Source organism: Perca flavescens, chromosome 19 (assembly GCF_004354835.1).
Source record: "Perca flavescens isolate YP-PL-M2 chromosome 19, PFLA_1.0, whole genome shotgun sequence".
Lineage (NCBI taxonomy): Eukaryota > Metazoa > Chordata > Actinopteri > Perciformes > Percidae > Perca > Perca flavescens.
The window spans coordinates 7,788,697-7,809,860 of record NC_041349.1 but is presented as its reverse complement, the minus strand read 5'-3'; the positions used below and the strand labels follow the sequence as shown (position 1 = coordinate 7,809,860).

The window sequence follows — 21,164 nt, the reverse complement described above, 5'->3', positions numbered from 1 at the left end:
TATTGTATTACATGGTAATATTAGAATAACAGAGGTGTAGAGATTACCTTAAATGCTTCTGGTAGTTTCCAGGTAATCTCTGCTCCTCTGTTATTCTAATATTACCATGAAATGTGTCTTTTCCTGCATGCATGTAACCCTGTGCAATGTGACCAGCAGCTAAACACCTTCCCCCATCAAGCACTGGAGACTGCGATCTTTGTAACTCAGTTTATTTGACTTAGAAAGGGTGAAACTGGGAAATGAAACACAATACAATGACCAGTTGCTTACATATTAATGAGTCACAAACATTATATAACCATAATTGTAAAAACAATTTAACTACATAACACGGTAATGCAGTAGTAAATACAGTAGCTAACATGTAAGCTGAAATAAAGGAAATACGTAATGTATTGTTATACAGTGTACATAGTATAACCCTTATTGTTTATCTAAATAAAGTAAAATATACTTAGATGTAGCACAACCCATGATAATAGTGGCAAACTAGCTTACTTAAGTATACTGACAGTCTAATATGAGCTATCAATCATCATCAAAAATATACATATTTAACATCAAACTTTCTGACAATAATTAACAAAGATATCAGAACAGTATGTCAGCATCTGTTTCACATACCGAGAATGCTACCATAGGCATGGAACGTCGAAGATTGAAGCGGATTGTATGTTATTACCTATATATTACCTCTTTATTATCACATTGTTACCCCACTATTACCATCTTATTACCGAGTCGTAATATGCAGTGCTACCAATAACTGGAATTGGTAAGCCATATTAATGTTTGTCAGATCACTTAAAATGAATCTGGAAAACCTCACATCAAGTATGGTGTTAATTTTAGTTACAAATCATAATTACGTGAGGTCACAATTAAGTATTGTTTGGAGTTTCAACACTATATGGTTAGTCAGAAATGATTGTAATACCACATCAGAGTCATATTTACTTACAGATTACAGGTGGGCAGTAAGAGATAGTTTGACAACACTGTATAAGCCTTACAGCATCTAGCATATGTAGGGGGATAAGGACTAAAACACCTTCCTCTTAGTTTGCTCTACTCCTTGGGATTTTTATGTCCACACAGGAACAAACAGCAGTTGCCTTCACACACTCACATTAATGATGGCAAAAATGGAATCTTTGTGAATTGTTTTGGCTTGATGTTTGCAAGCTGTGAAGTGTTTGTAATAATGATTAATGAATAATCAAAAGTGGGGAAGTGTAGTGGAAAGTTTTTATCTGTCATACTGATGTGGGATATTTCTTTCATATTTTATCCATTACTCTATGTTTTTTTTATATTCTCATCATTTTATATATATTAACTTTATACTATACAATATTTACTGTTTTCTATATAATAGAATATATCAGTTATAGGGATTCAGTATAGTACTCTATTATTCTAAAAAAGTGATCATAGCTTCTCTTGTATCTGTCATGCAAGCCGGCCCCCTCTGTCTGTGAGTTTTTGAATATGTTAAGTCCCTCAAAAAGGCAATTCATTTGACGGGAAAAGAATAGAAAGAAAGAAAGAAACAATTATTCCTTCAGTTTCAATAGGGCCTTCGCCGCTGTCGGCACTCAGGCCCTAACTAGTGGTTATCTTGGCTTTCAGTTGGACTAAAAATGCCACCACTTGCTGATTGCCAACAGCCTGGGCCTGTGACAGGTGAAAAAAGGGTTAATGAGACAGGGTTTTCACTTCATGAATTGTTTTATTTAAAAGTGGAATACATGTCCCTAGAACTCACCACTTCCATTGCTACCCGTCCATCGTAGCCTGGTTTATTCAGATCAGCTCCGGCAAGACTCCAGATTTCCAGGCCATCCTGGTCAGCGCTGGCTGCCAGGCTGACACACACAAGGACATGACAGAGTTAATACGGCTAAAATCTGTATTATCAACAATCAAATAGCCACTGGCTGAAGGCCAAGTTGTGTAAAGAGACTTTTTCTTAAAGTGTGCCAGCACATCAAAGGAATAAATCAATAGTGTTGGACCTCAGGACTCTGAATGTTTTTGCTTTATCTTCAGCCATGCTCAATGTACCTTACGAAGGTGTGTTTCTGAAACTTTAACTTGGAACCGTCTTGACAAAACCTGTTGGGTATCTCAGGTACATATATAACAGAGGCCAGCCGGTGTGTCGTACACCTGGCGACACTAGAGACATAGAACAGATCCAAAGCTATGCTGCCAGGGAGCATTCCTACAGTTTGTGTGACAGTGTGACAACTGGTTGAGCCTGAGTCAGCTATGTAGCTTAGGTCACTGCGATGATGGCTGAGCAACTGATACATTTGGGACTTTTTGTGTGTCTCACCTGCACAGTTCGTTTCCTGCTTCATCCAACTCATCTTTGGTGAAGTGGGCTCCAGTCTTTCTCAGCAGCTTCACAACCTCCTTGTTCCTATGTTATTTAGAGGACATATAAACATATAGATACTTATTATTATATGTAATACATAAATATTACTAGCATATCATTCAGTTAAAAACAGCTGATACTAAAAGCATCACTTATAAAGCCTGTTAAAAGGATAACTTAGATATAATGTTGTTTTTAAACAATTAAATGCACTTTGACTTTCAGAGCCAGTGTGGCAGTGATTGTAATTGGCATGTAAGAACAAGTTCTTTTTCCCCTGCAATGAACCACCCACGCACAAGTCACCTGCAGTGAAACTTGGTGACAGGAATTTCTTTTAAATGTAACAAAAGAGTTTATAAATAAGACCTGATCTTGCTATGTAATAAGGTAAGTTACCTAAGAGTTCAAAATTATGCTTAATTGTTGTTAGGTATGTAGAGGCACAGCCAATGAAACTATTCAAAAGTGAAACTGGTTCAGAGGACACTCCCCATAGTTGTTCCTTAACCCTGCTTTCTCCATGCTTTCTGCCAGTCCTTATATGGGCATCAGCCTGTAGTGCACTGTAAAATGTCAGTGACATTCAAAGTGTGGAGACATGGTGACATCCTGACAGCTCAAACTCAAAACTCCAGTTCTAAGAGTCATTTCATGAAATGCATTCAGGAAGGGCAAAGTGAGCGGAGGTGTCTTTCAATTCAATTCACTTCAATTTTATTTATAGTATCAAATCATAACACTTTACAGATAGAATAGATCTAGACCACACTATAATTTACAAAGCCCCAACAATTCCAGTAATTCCAGTAACCGTTAAAATAGGACAAAGGCCATTTGGCTCAGCTTTGACAAATACAACGTTTTCACCCTGAGCCTCAGCATAGCTCTAAACCTGAAACATTAAGCGTGACTTTTCCCTCACAGACATTTACAGCAATGTCAACGAATAACCCCCAAAAAAAAAAAAAAAAAAAAAAGCTATGGTTAAAATAAACACTGTCTAAATTGTCAGATGACGAATAGCCTAATTATTTTATAATTATTGCCTGGCCTCTAAACTTCATCACGTGTTGCTCCCCTGGACTCAACCCCCCTCTAACAGCCGCTGCTCCATTCCTGTTATTTAGGCAGAACCAGATCCTCTACTGTTCCTTGCAGCAGTTCATTTAATGAAGTCCCCTCTATAGCAGCTATTAACAACATATTTCGAGGCAACACTCAATGGTTGCTAATGGCCAAATGGGGGATTTTAAATGTTGTGTTTGGAACTTCATAAATGACATTATTACTTTAACAGACAGATAAAAACAAACACACCAGGCCTTACTGTTTGAAAAGAGGTGATTCTTACCTGAAGCGTACAGCGTTGCTTAGGGGTGTGTCCCCATAGCGATCTTTAGCATAGACTGTAGCTCCATTAAGCAGTAGGTACTCCACCAGTTTGAGTTTGCCGTCACAGGCGGCAACATGTAGGGGTGTACGTCCATCATAGTCACCCAGAGAAAAGTAACTGCCCTGTGCCAAAGACAAACATGAGAACATCGGTGTACTTCACTTGGTGGATAGAAGATAGGTCTGGTGTTATTCTGTATTTTTGTTATTGTCAACAAATATGAAATAAAATGGAAAGACCAACAATAAAGTAATAAGTATTATCTGTGAGGCCAAAGCTTTTTCCTACTGTTGCCAGCCTTATTCTTAACAGTGCAATTTCTGTAACCTTCTGTATAACTGTTGAGCAGCACATGTAGAGCAGAGGCAACAAATAAATAAGTAGGAGGATAAACAAAAATCAAAGTGAATAAAAGAAATAATCCTTATCGACAAAGTTCAGTTATTACATTGTTTGACAAACAATTAAAAGCTGGTAATGGTTATCAACTGTCCATGCATAGTTGAGATCGTAGGGTTGCTCACCATTTCCTTTAGGGCTTCCAAGGCCTCTATGTCTCCGTTCTTAGCTGCAGCACATGCCAGTGTGGGAGTCAGGGCATCACGGATGGCTTCCAGCTCCTGTACACGCCACAGACTTTAAATCAGAAAACTTTCAAATAAAGATGTTTTTCCTTCCTTTAAAAATGTGTTTTTGGAAATCCTAACAGCTGTTTGTTTGGTGAAGTGATAGGTAGTCACACTACTGAAGTCTGTGTATGGACGGTGCCCTCACCTCCTTGCAGCTGGTGCTAAGAGACTTGGCGATGACCTTGATGAAACGCCTGTCTCTCAGACACAGCTTGGCTCCTGCTATGTCGGGACTCATCTCACCTCGCAGGTTCTGAGACATCATCTAGAACACACACACAAACACACCCGAGCTTCACTCTTTTTCTGATCATTATTATTATACATCTCTGTTAAAAGCAATATTATTTTTGAAACTAGGCACTGACCTTTTTCTTCTCATCAAGACTTATTTTTTTCTTGGCCAATACGTAGGACAGCTTTGAAAGGGCAGCCTCTGGAGTCATGTCACTGCCAGCTAACAGTCCTGCATCCTCCAATTTCTGAGAACTCATAGTCATAGCTATATAAATATATATATATATATATATATATATATATATATATATATATATATATATATATATATATATATATATATATATATATATATATATATATATATATATATATATATACACAGTACAGGCCAAAAGTTTGGACACACCTTCTCAGTCAATGTGTTCCTTTATTTTCATGACTATTTACATTGTAGATTCTCACTGAAGTCACCAAAACTATGAATGAACACATATGGAATTATGTACTTAACAAAAAAGTGTGAAATAACTGAAAACATGTCTTATATTTTAGATTCTTCAAAGTAGCCACCCTTTGCTTTTTTTGATAACTCTGCAAACCCTTGGTGTTCTCTCAATGAGCTTCATGAGGTAGTCCCCTGAAATGGTTTTACCTTCACAGGTGTGCTTTGTCAGGGTTAATTAGTGGACGTTTTTCCATTATTAATAAAAAAAGAACATGTTTTCAGTTATTTCACACTTTTTTGTTAAGTACATAATTCGATATGTGTTCATTCATAGTTTTGATGCCTTAAGTGAGAATCTACAATGTAAATAATCATGAAAATAAAAAGGAAATGCATTTGAATGAGAAGGTGTGTCCAAACTTTTGGCCTGTACTGTGTATATATATATATATATATATATATACACACATATAAAATTGTTATTTTTCTTTTCTTTATTTTTATTCTCATAACTGGACACTGTCACAAAATGGGTCAGTATTGAGTAGTAGGTGACATGCCTGGCCAGTCTTGTAAGCCACAGACACATGCCCTCTCAGACACTGGGTGCAGTTCATGATGATGACACCAGAGTCGGTAGCCTTCTTCAGCACATCCAACAGGTCGGGTCGGTTATCGGGGGCATTTCCACTGCCGTAGGTCTCCATGACCACACCCTCCATGGGCGACTGCAGGAAAGCCCTTACCTGGACACAGAGATGCCAAGGATTCACATTACAAACTCCCATGATTTATGGCCAACTGAACTGGCTTCTTAACTGTGAACAATCAATTTGAGGAATTAGTATTCCATGGTATTTTTCCTGCGGCGCCTTTCATACCAATCCACTCTCTTAAAAATCTGGTGACATCTATGGAAACAGTATCTCAGTCGCTGGTTGGCTAGCAGGGAGGCCCTATACCACATCATTAGCCATGGCATATGACAGAAATGGCAGGAAGGACTGCAATTAATTTAAAAGGTGCTAGCAAAAATAAAGTCACTTGGCAAGACCAGAGCAGTAACCATTACATGTCAGAAGAAGGTGACAAGTTAAAAGTTAAAAGTGCCAGGTTCGGTCAGTATTTTATTGATGTGAATACATTTTTAATAAATGAAATTTTTTTTGACGCAGATTAAAAATGAAGCTCTTATATAGCAGAGACAGGGGCACAAAAGAGCCTGGTGCCTAATCAACACAGTGCCTCATAAAGGCAGTTAAAGCCTGTAAGAAAGTCTTGATAGCCAAGCTGGGCAGCGGGAGCAGTTTCAGTCAGTAAAGTTACTCTCCCAGCAGCCTCTGCATTGGGAGCTGCAGCTAAATGTTACAGTATCTACGCCATGGGGATTGCTCATGGCCCATAACTCCTTCTCATCTTTCTCTGGGTGAGCTTTGATGGCAGTTTACATGACCAGGAAGGTAACGAAATATGGGTAATAACACAATTAAATTAAAGTTAACTATATTTTACTGCAGTTAGACAAAACAGCCATTTTGAGCAGTTAGTTATCTTTAAAGAACACAATTTTCAATTTTCAATTTGAATACAGTTTAAAACTAATAATTTATTTTGTCTTCCTTTTTTTTAATTGCAGCATGCTGGTCAAATTTTTAAATCTACTCCTTTCATAATTTGACTATATCATTTGGTGTTGATTTGAATTTGTTGTGTTATTACCCATAAATAAAGAAAAAACATCAGTTTATAATCTTAACATTAGGTGAATTGTTATATTATGCAAACAAATTATATAGCAATTAATAATTGATCTGTAATATGATTATTTTGTCTTGAGTGTGTACCACAAACAGTCTGGACATATCAGTCAAGAAGCAATACATCAAACTATGAGCAGCTGAATAATTCCAGCCTCCCAAAAAAACAAAAAACAAAACAAAAAAACAACACATACTAAGTATGTGTGTAATAGCAACCAAAGACCAAGGACAACAAGTGCCCTCTAGACAGGAGGCTGTGACAGACAGAGTAAACACCTCTGGTCCAGTGAGGGGGCTGAGCGACTTACAGTATCAGTGGTGATCCCTGGGAACAGCCTGAGCAGGCCCACGTTTCTGTTCATCTCTGGGCTGACTTGAAACTTTGTTGTGGTGCTTGGCCTCAACACCGTATCCCAGTTGACTTAATGAAAAGATGGAGAAAACAGATTAGGAAAAATGACATTTATTTTTCACACAGAGCCATTACACCACACTGGCTTACTTGTAATGTCCACTTCAGTAGTGGCCAAAGGGGTCATGTTAGGAGAGGCGAATGCATTGAAACTCCCACTATCCACCTTGGTCGTACGATTCCCTCTGTAGAGTTTGTTGTAAAAGTACAGACACACCTGGATAGATAGAGGCAAATACATATTTAATGGACAACATTTGCTCTACTACAAAGACAATATTCATTTGAACATTACAGGACTCAACATATACATGGAAACCTGTGACCACAGTCTAAAGTTGGCATCCTTTTTATTAAAACTCAATAGTCAGATAAAACATATTAGTCCGTTTAGTACACCCCCTCAATGCAGTTAAATTAAAGTCAATGGCTTTTTGGCTGCACTTCAGTTGTAGATAGATAGCCATAGATAACACTTTCTGTGTTCTTCCTGTTCTGGTAGCTGTGAAACACTGTCATTAGAAAGCATTAGCAAGTCGTTTAGGAGAGCTTTTGTTTCCTTTTGCACGTCAATAGTGTGTCGACACCAGTCTTTGCCGAACACACTGTATTTTCTCAACATGACAAATATATAGGGTTATCATATTACAGGATCATGACTTATTTTCAATTATCAATTAATTTATTGATAATTTATTAATTTCTCTCCTACATTCACAAACATTTCCCCTCTTTGAGGCTGCCAAATTAAAATTAAAAGTCTCTAATAATCTAATATGTAGGTGAGTAGCATTTATGTTCCATCTCCATTTCTTTACCTCAGGAATGACAAACTGGCCAGCAATCAGCAGCGCCCCCAGAAGGTTGTCTCTGCCATCATTCCTCAACTCATAGATCGGCACCTGAAGACAGAATATGTCTTGTTCTTAAGAGGGCAGTAAATACTTAAAATGCTCACATTGTTTTTTTGTTGTTGTTTGTTGGACCCTTGAGGACAGCAGCTCTTACCTGTGATCCAGTGACAATGATCGGTTTGCCCAAATGTTCACACATGAAGGACAGGGCAGAGGCTGTGTAAGCCATAGTGTCTGTGCCATGGAGGATCACAAAACCATCATAGCTTTCATAGTTTTTCTAAACAAGAAAAAAAGACCACATAGTGTGAATAATTTAAATGGCAGCTTAAATATCATTTTCTACCATACTGTATGTTGTATTTCATGAGCAATATGAATATTATAGGATTGATTAATTAAATTATGAGGCGTTTATTTAGAAACAGAGTCAATCAAAAACCTAACAATTGAAAATAAATCCAGCAGCAAGTACCTCAATGTCCTTTCCGATTTTAGCCCAGTCTTCTGGGGTCATATTAGAGGAGTCCAGCAGAGGGTTGTACTCTAAAAAAGTGTAGACTATCCTCTTTCCGATTTTACTCTCCCTGGAAGAGAGAGCGGTTTATCTATGAGTTTATGTCGTTATATGCACACATTTAATTATCATATTTTTTTTTTTTTTTAAAAACAGTACAAACCAGTGGTTTAGTTTTTGCAAGCAAAGACGTTCACTACAAAACACATAAAGGACGCGTGGTTAAACAAAAGATTATTATCTTCACTGTGACTCGTTTAACAAAGTTGGATCAAGTTCTGGTTAAATTTGAGAAGTGAGTTTAAAGAAGGAAAGGGGAACCCTAAAAACCAAACTGACTTTGCGATGCAAGACAAAGTCTATTTAGCCGGGCCTTCTGTCTCAGCAGTTGGGTGCCAAAACACAGAGGGAGAATTTTGGAAGTGTAAAAGGGAGGGGCATGGTTGGCACTGTTAAAGAGAGCAGAACTTTAAAATGTGCCATTTTTCCTTTCCACAATAAAGAATTAATGTTCTGTGGAGCTTTGCCACCCTGTATTTTAAATAAAGGCAAAGCTGAGGGACATTATGTGGCTGATGCGATATATGTTGAGGGTTCTTCAGAAAGTAATTTCAGGTTAGGGCGAGAGTCCATGTTTATTTTGTATTCCAATTACAAGGAAGAGAGCTTTCCATGTATACATATTAATGTCGCCTCTAAGTGGAGTTTAACTCAGGCGTCCCACGGCCCCCACATGCAACATCTAATTTTTTTTCATATATGCTTGTCTAGCCATGGGCGTTACACTTTCGTTTTATAACCTATAATTAAAACCCACCGGTAGGCATAGTTTTTTTTTTTTTTATTAAACATAAAACCTGTGGTTACTCACAGCTGATGTAGCCAGCACATTTATTTAGTAATTTCGAACAGTGAGAACTCCTTTACTAGTTGTCCTACATCACTTTTTAAAGGACACCCTGCAGCCAATCCGAATCGAGTATTCACCCAGACCATGGTATAAATACAATGAGAACATGAACCATCACACTTCATAGACAAGAGCACAGGAGTGGGAAGAGCAGAGCATATATTGTTGTAATTTTAAATAAAGTTATAGCTATGAGCTGACTGAGCAGGGAGGAATTCTGGGTGCACTGACGGCAAGACCAGGGTCTTATCTCCATAATGCTCAACCAGATGGGTCTTCTCGGCATAGTCCTTATCGTAGAACATAGGGAACTTGCGTAGGTTCTTCACAAATGCATTGGGTTCTGGGACAAGCCCTGTGGGTTACAGAAATAGAAAAAAGGAGATATTGTAACATTTCATATCTTGCTCTCTGTGGGATTACTGTTAATCAGTAACAGTAAAATAGAATAGTACAGGGGATTTAAAATCATCTCAACACAAAACATCAGTCTCATACTGCGCCCTGGTGGTAAATGTAAGAAATTACACTTGCAGGGGCTGAAATCATTTATAAGACTCATAACTAAAGGGGATTCCCTTTATTTGTTATTCTTAGGAATCTTAAAGCACACAGTCTATCAATGGTTCAAAGTAGAGTCAACTCATGTTTCAGGAACTGGGACATAGCCTTGGTTTGGTCGTGTGGCAAAAAAAAGACCCTGGCTAGAAACAGAACAAATGTGGAGAGACAGCGAGTGTTTTTATTACTGACACTGGCAGTCGAGTGGCACCATAGTGGCAATCTGTCTGCATTTGAGAAACGCTGCCTTGATTCACTAATTTACAGGGAAAACCCACAGGAGTGGGTGCATGGTTTGTTGTCACAACAGGTCAGCTGCTGTAAGTCCATTTTAGAAGTTGTGTTGAGCTTAACTTTTTTAGATTTTCATTAATTTTATTTACTTACTTTTATTTATTTACTTACCACCAATGAGGTTATGATTTCACCCGTTTTGAAATAAAAAAAAAGTAATAAAAATAGACTCTTTACTAACACTTAGGTTTATAGTCATTTATATCAGCTACAATAATAAAAAAAAAAAAAAACTAATCATCGGTTTTATTTTTTATTTAAAAAAAAACATGTGGGCTACTTAATAAATTCAAAATAATAATCCTGTTTAAACATTTTTAGTTAGAAACTTGTTAGTTTTTCACTTTTTTATTCCATCTAAGCAGCAGCTGAGTAGTCTGGCTTGCTGGACGTAAAGTGCTGCTATAAAGCCTAACATCTCTCACAGCTACACCCATTACTCGCCTCCTAGTACTATTAAGAGTAAAAGCCAGGAGATCACTGTGGATGAATGGGTCATATCCTGTGAGAAACCTATTTTTAAACTTAGTTGACTTATTATTTTCACAGTTTGGTTAGGTTTAGGCAACACAACTGAGTGCTAAAGGCATTGTTGAGTAATACACCAAATCAATCTAACTAATCAAAGCTACTGACTGCTGACATCTATACTGTTATACAAGAGCAGAGTGACTCTTGACACTATCAACTGTGGAACTCCTGTAGCAGCTTGGTGGAAATATAAATAAAATGAATGAAAAACAAAAAGTAGAGCTTTATAAAAATCATAAAACAAACTTAGGACAGATGACTTATGACAAACAAATAATGCGCGCTAGTCTCCAGTAGGTTTTCCCAGGAAATTTGGGACAAATTGCCACTGTGGTGCCGCTCAGCTCGGCAGATCGGCGGGGGCCGAACTAGTGCCACTCTCTTGCCACTGTCCAGAAACCTGCCACTCACTTCCCACTGCAGTGCCACTTGCTTGTCCATGTCCTGACATCTAAGAGTGATTCATCTCCAAGCCATTTCATTTAGATTCAGAGGCAAATCTTCAACAACAATAGCATTTTATTATAGCACTGTCAAAACAACCTTTAGGTATACTAGAGAGCATGTTTAAGCTTGTAGTTGGCCCAACTATTTCAGGATGCACTCGCATGATGTTCGACTCATGCTCCCAGTAACATGAGAACAACATGTGTACAAGTCATCTGTTGTGCTAGCGCGCTTCCACACTTTAGTTGCCCCAGAGCACAGGACAGAGAAAATACAAAACAGTGAGTTCCATTTTAGCCATAGCTACCTGAAGGTGATTCAGTCATCCCGATGGTTCCTCCGGTGTTGATAACCAGGACTAGCGTCTCGTTACATGAAGTCACCGGCTCAACGCACTCGGTCGAGTTGCAGCTCGTTAACATTCTCCTTCGGCACGGATGCAGCGGAATCGTTCCGGCAGGACTAACACCTGTCGAATCGAGTGTAGGCTGTGACAAAGCCCGGGAAAGGCATGTGATGTTGTTGCTGGAATCCGCCATGATGACTTCCAAGTGAGCTCGGTGATGCCCCTTAAAAAGCGCTTGTTGCTAGTGACTAAAGTGGTCTTCAAGTGCTGCAACGCTGAAAGAAAGTACAATTTCTTCGGGCTTTTATGCAAAACTGCAGCTTCCATCGTCATCATGTGATGTATTTAAACAGAGGGCGGTACCACCGTTTTGATTTAAACCAGTGTTTCTCAACGGGGGCGGTACCGCCCCCCAGGGGGCGTTCAGAAGATGATGGGGGGCGTTGGAAGCAATATTTTGGAAAGGGGGGCGTTGAGGTGCCCATGGGGGGCGTTTGTTTGAAAGATAGTTTAAACCAAAGATTCACAATAACAATACATGTTTACACTTAAACTACTAAAAAATCAGTGGTCAGTAACATTAAAACCTGCTAGTTTACAGCACTGCGACTGGATGAGACCGGTATCATAACTCTTCTTCTCTTCTGTGCTTCTGTCAGCTTAGTTTGGCGCAGCTCCGTGCTGCCTTCATGGAAACGGGACGTCAGAGCATCATCTTAAATGAGCTCTGTACTAGGTCCCTACGTAAAGCTACGTTCAGATTAAAAACAAATAAATAACGCAATCGCCGTGACGTCCTGTTGTATTCTTTAATCCCCAATCTAGCACAAGTACACTTTATATTTCACAGTAACAGTTTTTCGTCAGATCGTTTATAGAACACAACGTTTCCTACTGCACCTGAAGGCAGCTTCATTTCACGGAGAAAGAGAGAAAGAAAAGAGACGTGCGAGAGATATCGACTGTGCTTTGTTGTTTGGTCAAACAGTCAGCTGTTCCCCAAACTCCCGGCCAGTCTAGGGCTTGTGTTTGGTGTTTTAAAACTTTCTTATGGAAGAGATAGAGGCAGTGATGTAACTGTTTACTGTACGGGATTCTCACACCTCCACAAAACAGCGCGTTGTGGGGTTGCGTTTCTCCAAACGTTTTTTTCTGCTATTTACTCGCAAGACAGGCGATAGCAAATCTAACCTAAACTCATCAAAAAGCGCTCTCACTAACTTTTTAAAGGTGGTAAACTTATTTCCAATCGATAGTAGGTGTTGTTCTTCAAGTCGTTTGTCATCACCAAAATACTTGGTGTGTGTGTGTGTGTGTGTGTGTTTGTGTGTGTGTGTGTAATCCTGCGCGTGTGTGTCTGTGTGTAATCCTGCTTTTACCCCTTGATAAATGCCAGCTTGTTTTCCTCTGAATTCGATAATAGATTTGAATGAAAAATAGATTTGAATGTTAAATTTCTAGCTGTTTCTGATTGGCTACTGTTAGTGTTTGTAATAATAATAATAATAATAATAATAATAATAATACTACATTTTATTCAAAGCGCCTTTCATGACACCCAAGGTCACTTCACAAACAAAAAAGGACATTCAAATTATAGTCATCTTCTAAAGGTGCTGAGGTTCACACCATGCAGCAGGTCTTTTGATAATACATAATTATAGTTTGAATGTTATGTATCTAGTCGTTCTGATTGGCTGCTGTTATTTAATTTGAATGTCAAATAGTTGCATTTTAAAAAAAAAACTGTAAATATATATAATTTCTATTCACATGGCTTTTTTGATACCTGGGAAACTAATACATGTGTTGTTTGTCATTCAATGATTTGATTTTTTGATTATTTTTGATAACAACAGTAACAACAATAATAGGCCTAAGAGTTACCAGAAGCAGTACAAATCATAACTGTACAATACCATACTGTAGGACAAGCTTTGCACAGACTGCCTTTTCAGTCAAGAGCTGTAGACTATGGAATTCATTACCAGCTGACATTAAGGTCATATCGGACTTCAAAAAATGTACTTCCAGCATTAAGTTGTGGCTAAAGGCAAATCAAAACTGTAACCATTTTTAACTATTATTAGTACTATTTTTTTTTTCTTATTTTCCTTGTGTAGTGAGTGAAGGTGTGTGTGTGTATGAAGAAATGCCTATGATTTTTCCTTTAAATTTCTTTTTTTTCTTATGTATGTATCTGTTTTATAATGTTCTTGGAAATGCTCAACCAGGGACAAGAGTTGAGAATTATCTCTAGCTATAAACTCTATATGCTGCGCATCAGTTACGGGCTTTGTATTGTAACTGTTTGCTTGTATGGTCCCTGTTAAATAAACAGATAATAAAAAAAAGATAATATTAGGGCATAATCATTCATATTCGGGGCAATTAGCCTACATAATATTTGTTGGGGGGGCGTTAGGGACCTGAATAATGGATAGGGGGGCGCTGGCACAAAAAAGGTTGAGAACCACTGATTTAAACACTTGTAGCCTACAGTACTTGAGTCTTCCTTATCTAGCACCCCTCCTATCTATTATTTTGCCCTTGAAACGCCGATGGACAGCGTCCACTCTGACGTCAGTAATTTGGGGGGTGGTTTCAAAGGCAACAAACTTGATGGAACAGTGTCAGTGGTGTCAACTCTTCTGTACTACACATGTGGTTACAATAAAACTGCAGAATATGTTTTTAAGAATTTGTTTTAAATAATATTAAGCTATATGTGACTAATATTTACTGCAGAAGAATACTGCAAATTTGCATGCAACAGCTAAAATCCTTAAATAAAGTAGGCCTAGTGTACCTCACCGTACCCATTATATCGCTTGCTTTACTTACAGTGGTTAAAAGTAACTAAGTAACAACACTTTACTTGAGTTTTTAAGGCAGTTGTACTTTTGAAAGGTGAGATTTGTGTAATTGTTAATGAAACCAATAAGTACATTTTCCCAGCACAATGAGACAACAAAATAAGTGACCAATCTGTATTCATATTGTGGAGCAATACGCTCTTGAAATACAAAAAATAAACTATTTAAAATAGTCCCTCCCTGTTTAGTAAACCAGCCAATTTACCTTGGGATTTATCAAACTGAATAAATCCCGCCTGCACTTAAAGACAAAACTGCTTTGCCTGCTCCATTGTGTTGTAAGTAAGACATCTGCTGAAAAATTTATTGTATTCATTAGCATGATTGCCGTACTGTTTAGTTCAAAATCATCCAAAACACCAAAGGAAGACGAGCCGACCAAACGCAAGCTTTTATTTTGAAAAGTCGAAGCTCGAGCACGGCACCAGCCTCCCGGCTGAGACGGGAGCATAGACTGTATATTACTAATATATTATATTATGTTATTAATAAGGGCATGAGACAGGAGTTCTCTTTTTACTATGCAGCCATACCCAACTCTAATAAAATCCAGCTGATTAGCTGTTCCCTCTAGAGGTCTGGAGAACTTCCGTTGTGGAATCTGGTTGCAGCGTTTTTTTGTTGCATTTGTTTTCGGGGTTTGTGCGCTTTTCTTTTTGCATCGTTTTTATTCGCATTGCGTTTATGTATTTGGTTGTGTTGTGCACACTAAAAAATACTGGGCTGAAAATAACCCAAATTGGGTTATTCCCAACCCAGTACCTGGTTCAATATAGGACAGAACACATGCTGGGTTGTTTTGACTTTTTCAACTGGGTTGAAATTTTAACCCAGTATATGGGTTGCTTCGCCTAACCAAAATATGGGTAATTCTGACACCAATGTTGGGTTAATGCAACTCATTACTGGGTCAGGCCCACCAGCCTAAATATTGGGTTAAATTGACCCCCTTGTTGGGTTGATATTTGACCCATTCATTTAGTTATTCTTTAAAGGAACACGCCAACTTATTGGGAATTTAGCTTATTCACCATAACCCCCAGAGTTAGACAGGGCCATACATACCCTTCTCATCTCCGTGCGTGCTGTAATGCTGTCTGACGGTTCCAGCGGCATCAGACCAGCACAGAACATGCAGGTGAATGGTTCCAGCAATCCTACTGCTCCCAATAAGTGACAAAATAATGCCAACATGTTCCTATTTACATGTTGTGATTTGTAGAGTCACAGCGTGTACAAAAAACAATGTAACATGAGACACAGCCATCTTCTAACCGTAAACAAACCGGGAACTATATTCTCAGGCGGAAGAATATAGTACTTGGGCGGAGTGATGTGCTCGCAGCAAGCCTGTCTGAGAATATAGTTCCCGGTTTGTTTGCAGTTAGAAGACTGCTGTGTCTCATGTTACGTTGTTTTTTGTACACGCTGTGACTCTACAAATCACAACATGTAAATAGGAACATGTTGGAGTTATTTTGTCACTTTTGTCACAATTTGGAGCAGTAGGCTAGTTGGAACCAGTTACCTGCAGGATCTGTGCTAGGCTAAGCTAATGCTGGAGCCGTCAGACAGCGTTACAGCACGCACGGAGATGAGAAGGGTATGTATCGACTTGTCTTACTCTGGGGGTTACAGTGAATAAGCTAAATTCCCAATAAGTTGGCGTGTTCCTTTAATCTATAAAATCCCTATATTTTTAATATTAATAATAATAATAATAATAATAGACAATGCATACACTTCATTAATGTCACTGATTTTATTGAACAATATTTAATTACTCATTTAAAAGAGAAAAACTGGAATAAGAATAACAAGCCCAATTCCCTTATCACATGAGCGTTTCCAAAGAAGCAACACATGGGGCCTACATTACCCCTACCTCATTTCAAAATGTGTATCAAATAACTGGACTAATACCAAGCAACAATTATTAACAATAATTAATTTCCTCCTTATATTCCTCCTAAATATTAGAAATGGAGAGAGAGACAGAGAGAGAGAAAGAGAGAAAATTCCCTTATGCATGAGCATTTCCAAAAAACAAACGCATGGGGCCACATTACTATCCCCAAGCAGAGAAACACTGCTTTGGGAAATTGATATCAAACACATGTAAACATTTGAAACAAACATGTACAGCTTGGACAACGCTGTTGTGCTCCAGGGCCCACTGAGAACGGTGAATGGCTGTGAGCAGCAGTCCTCGCCTCCCAACACCAGGGTGCAGGGGTATGGCCTGGTCTGCTGCCTGAAGGTACTCCACCATCCGACCTGCAAATAATAATAATATATAATATTCCATAAAAAAGTACTTGAATGACAAAGACTCTGACCAGCTGACAGCTAATGTTTTCTAACAGATTTTACATTAAAAGACCTGCATCACTAGATCCAAGGGGCTGCGTGAGTCTAGGACTACTCACAGGCTTAAGATCGATGAAGGCCTTGATGGCGTCAGACAATGTAGTCCTCACGGTCTTTCGGCCCATTCTGAAGACTGCAGGTGGAATCAGGCTTGGCAGAACCATCAGGGCAATGTCGTCTTTGGAGCCTGTAAAGAAAGAAAATAGTTTGACATAAGTATTACCATAGTTTATTTATCTATTTTCATAGAGTAGCTTATGGCTCGAAAAATGCACAAATCCAAATATACAAATCTAAGGGTTATGTTGATGTTATAATTTCTACCTTGAGACAAAGACTCTGTCTGCACCTGGAGCACTGTTGCTAACTGGATTATCAGAGCTAAAACGCTCCTCCTATCCGGCTATGAATCAAGATCAAGTAAATAACCAGTAACCGGAGCTAAAGTCTGCTGTTTGACTGCAATGAAGCAATGTTGTAGTAAGCAACTCCTTGCTAGCTTGCTAGCTGCTTGCTTAATTAGCATCAGTGGTAGCCGTTAGAGGGGCAGAAACGGTTACTTTCGGCAAAGTAAAGTAAAGTTCTACAGGCCGTCCCGTTATGGAAATAATGATTATTATTATATATATTATAACTAACAACTAGCAAGCTCGTGTTTCTGTCGAAGACAAAGGTAGTTTTCTAAAAAATGAGAAATGACAAACCTTCAGCGTTTCCAAAAGTGGTCTCCCGCCTCGGAGGAAAAGAAAAAGACCGTTGGAGGAGGAACCCAAACTTGAATGTAACCAAACCACTGTTTTAAAATGATCATTGGTTGGGTTATTCAGATTGAGGCACAGTCCAAAACCTTTAACCCAACTTCTGGGTTACTGAAAGTAACCCAATATGGGTTGAATATACATAATACAGGGTTAAACAGCCTCGACCCAGTGGTTGGGTTAATAAAATAACCCAGTATTTTTAAGAGTGTGTGTATTTGCATCGCGTTTGCTGAATGCTGCGCATGTGTTGTCAAATTAATTAAGTTGTTTTTCTTTTTGCATAGCTTCTTTTTTCGGGGTTGGTTTTTCTTTTTGCATCGTTTTTTAATTGCACCGCGTTTGTATATTTGGTTGTGTTGTGGGTATATGCAGCGCGTTTGCTGAATGCTGCACATGTGTTGTCAAATTAATGAAGTTGTTTTCTTAATTTGCTTGTGTTTTGTCTATTTGCATGTGTTTTCTGAAGTTGCAGGGCATTTGCCCCTGTCGGCCACCGTACATAACCAAAATAAATGCATAAGAGTTTCTCTTTGATTCCCACAGAATCTACAGTTTACATTAATGTCTTTTTTGAGCTTCTGTAAATGGTTGGTTGGGTAAAACCTATGAAGCATTTTATAAGAAATCTTTTTGACTTTATTAGTCAGAAAAAACTTCTGCGGCAAAAGCCAGACCTTGCTCCAACAAAGCTGGACTAGTGTGATAAAGAGGAGAGTGTACTAATGACGTCAAGTTGAAAAAGTTGAGAAATTATTTTGTTAATATTCTGACAGTGTGGAGAGAAGCAACTTCTACCAACATTAGTAACGAGTATATTACCTAAAACAGGGAGGTTACCATCAGCCCTAAAACCTCTAAAAAGTGCAATTACACCTGTGGGGATAGCATCGAAAACAATCAAAAACTCCCTAGGAGTAACAGGGACACCATACTGCTGAAGAAATTCCGAATAAGAAAAAAGTTGACCATCTTGTTTAAATAATTGACTGACCAACAAAATATTTGTATCAAACGATTGTTTAAAGAAAATGGATTTTTTTTTTTAATAAAACATGTACTGTATTCTTCCAAATATAAAATCTGTGGCGACTGAAATTATGTTTGAAGATTAAAGACCTGGTTTGAGGGGAATTTTGTCAATATTATAGTTACAGATCAAAATAAAGTTGAGACCACCTAACGAAGAAAAAATGGGGAATAAAGTTCCACACAAGCTGGACACCTGAGGTAACGCCTGATCCAACTGATTTTAAATGTATTATTTAAAGTAGTAAAGTCCAAAACGTTAAGGCCACCTTTACAGTACTCATTCATTAGAACAGATTTTTACACGACCACTCTACGTTTTTCTTGGTAAAGGGATGTGGGGAGCACAAGCAAAGACCCTTAAGATCACAGTCAGTCAGTCCCTAGACTCAAGGATGACAGCAATCCAAAGTTAGCTTTACTTTACTTAGCCATAAAGAATTGGCAAGTTCACACAAAAGAAAAAACAATAATAGCTGTCATACAGTTATTATACCAGTGCTTTACCCATTCAGAGGTAGTGGCTGCATTTACAGTGTATTGAAATGTTAAGAAATAACTATGGGCCATATATACTGTGATATGTTGCTAGTTGAAATTATACCAAGATATAAGTTTCACATTTCATATTAAGTTATAACAGAGGGTCTTGGCTACATCACTGAACAATTTGTTTAGGCCTGTGACACACAAGAGAGTGTCACAGGTCAGTGTGGATAAAGGAATCATTGATTTTGTCATTCAAGGTCTGTGCTGTAGTTGAGCAGCAGGGATTAAGAGATCTGCTTCACCTTCAGTCCAATGTCTTGTGGCACTCTTAAAAACAAAGTGGAGAAAGCAACACAACAAATGAAAAATAATCGGATATTGGCCTTGAATAAAATTGAGTTTATTGCAACCACCACAGATTGCTGGACCGCACACAGACGGGGTTCCATAGGTGTCACTGCGCATTGGATAGATAGTGTAACTCTGCAGAGGTGCTGTGCTGCCCTAGCGTATAAACAGCTAAAAGGGTCACATACTTTTTCTGCCATTGCTAGTGCTCTCAACGATATACACGTGGAGTACAACATCCGCAAAAAGATTGTTTGCACAACTGACAATTGTTCAAATTTTATAAAGGCCTTTAGAGTCTATGGTGAGCTGGTTGAAAATAACAATCCAGATACAATATTGGATGAAGATAATGGCTTGGAATACCAGCTGCCAAAGCATCAACGTTGTTCCTGCCACCTTCTCAACCTGATCTCCACCACTGATGCCTTGAAAGCAAATCCAGTGTACCAGCGGCTGTCTCGTTCAGCATTCTCCAAGTGTTCAAGTCTGTGGAGCAAAAGCTCAAGATCTACCACAGCTGCTGAAGTCACACAGGATAAATGCAAACTTCAGCTCCTGAGGCCCAATGAGACATGGTGGAACTCCCTCTTCTTTCCCGTGGAGAGGATTGTGAGAATCCTAAGGGAACAAGGAGAAGGAGCAATTACAGCTGTCTGCAGTGCGCTAAAGATACCAATGTATGTACCTGCCTTTTTATTTTGTAGATTTATTGACTGCAATATGAGGTAGACTCATATAATTTAATTTGTTGCAGTTAAGGATCTGTTTAAATTGGATTAATGAATACTTTCCCACTATGAATGAAATGCTATATTCATTAATCGCTCAAATTCTGTAAATTCTTATTTTTAGTTGTTGTCAGGTTCAATCCTGTTGAGCTTGCTTTTCTGGCAGAGTATACAAAAACCATGTGCCCATTTGCAAAGGCACTTGATGTTCTTCAGGGAGAGGCCAATATGCAGATGGGATGGTTGGTACCAATAACACTACTCCAGGCGAAGCTCCAGCACCTCTGCATATCCTCCAAGTCCTGTAGGCCTTTGATTGAAGCACTTCTAGCAGGCCTTGAAAAACGTTTTGGACGGATGCTCACAGATCCAGAGCTAATTACCATTGCCATTCCCGTCCCAAAATTCAAGACCTTCAAGACAAGTGATGATCGTATTTATGTAATCCTTATATTTTAAAATAATGTTATAAACCATCTTAGAGAATGTTGACATCTAATTTAGTTTTGTATTCCATAGGCCTTGACTATATCAAAAGTCACCTGAAGGAACAAGTTGTGGTGAATGAAGGTGATACCTCACCAAGCAGTCCAGTTCCCAAGAAAATACCAAACAGCTGGAGACTTACCTGGGGTGCCCAGGTGATACAATGGAGGTACTGAAGTCTTTCCCGGCAATATATACCACCTGTCATTGAGCGTTAACACTGCACTAGCAGCCTTCACTGCCTGCGAGAGACTGTTCAGCACTGCAGGGCTGATTTTTACACCAAAAATGGGCTGATTTTTACACCAAAAATGGCACGTGTTGATTCCAAGAACTTTGAAAATCA

The 21,164-nt window shown here is 38.5% G+C and overlaps 1 protein-coding gene across 1 annotated transcript; it reads right to left on the bottom strand.

The window, feature by feature from the left end:
* Positions 1 to 1,608: 1,608 nt before the first annotated feature.
* LOC114546187 (60 kDa lysophospholipase) lies at positions 1,609 to 21,026 on the bottom strand. The gene is made up of 19 exons (XM_028564874.1): positions 20,961 to 21,026; positions 20,117 to 20,222; positions 16,991 to 17,164; positions 16,751 to 16,884; positions 11,693 to 11,873; positions 9,780 to 9,907; positions 8,601 to 8,708; positions 8,280 to 8,405; positions 8,090 to 8,173; positions 7,362 to 7,488; positions 7,168 to 7,280; positions 5,660 to 5,845; positions 4,783 to 4,896; positions 4,560 to 4,679; positions 4,310 to 4,405; positions 3,744 to 3,907; positions 2,345 to 2,431; positions 1,772 to 1,871; positions 1,609 to 1,680 (listed from the first exon to the last, which is right to left on the bottom strand). Exons 1-19 carry the CDS (start codon positions 21,024 to 21,026, stop codon positions 1,609 to 1,611), a joined length of 2,286 nt encoding a protein of 761 aa, XP_028420675.1.
* Positions 21,027 to 21,164: the final 138 nt, after the last annotated feature.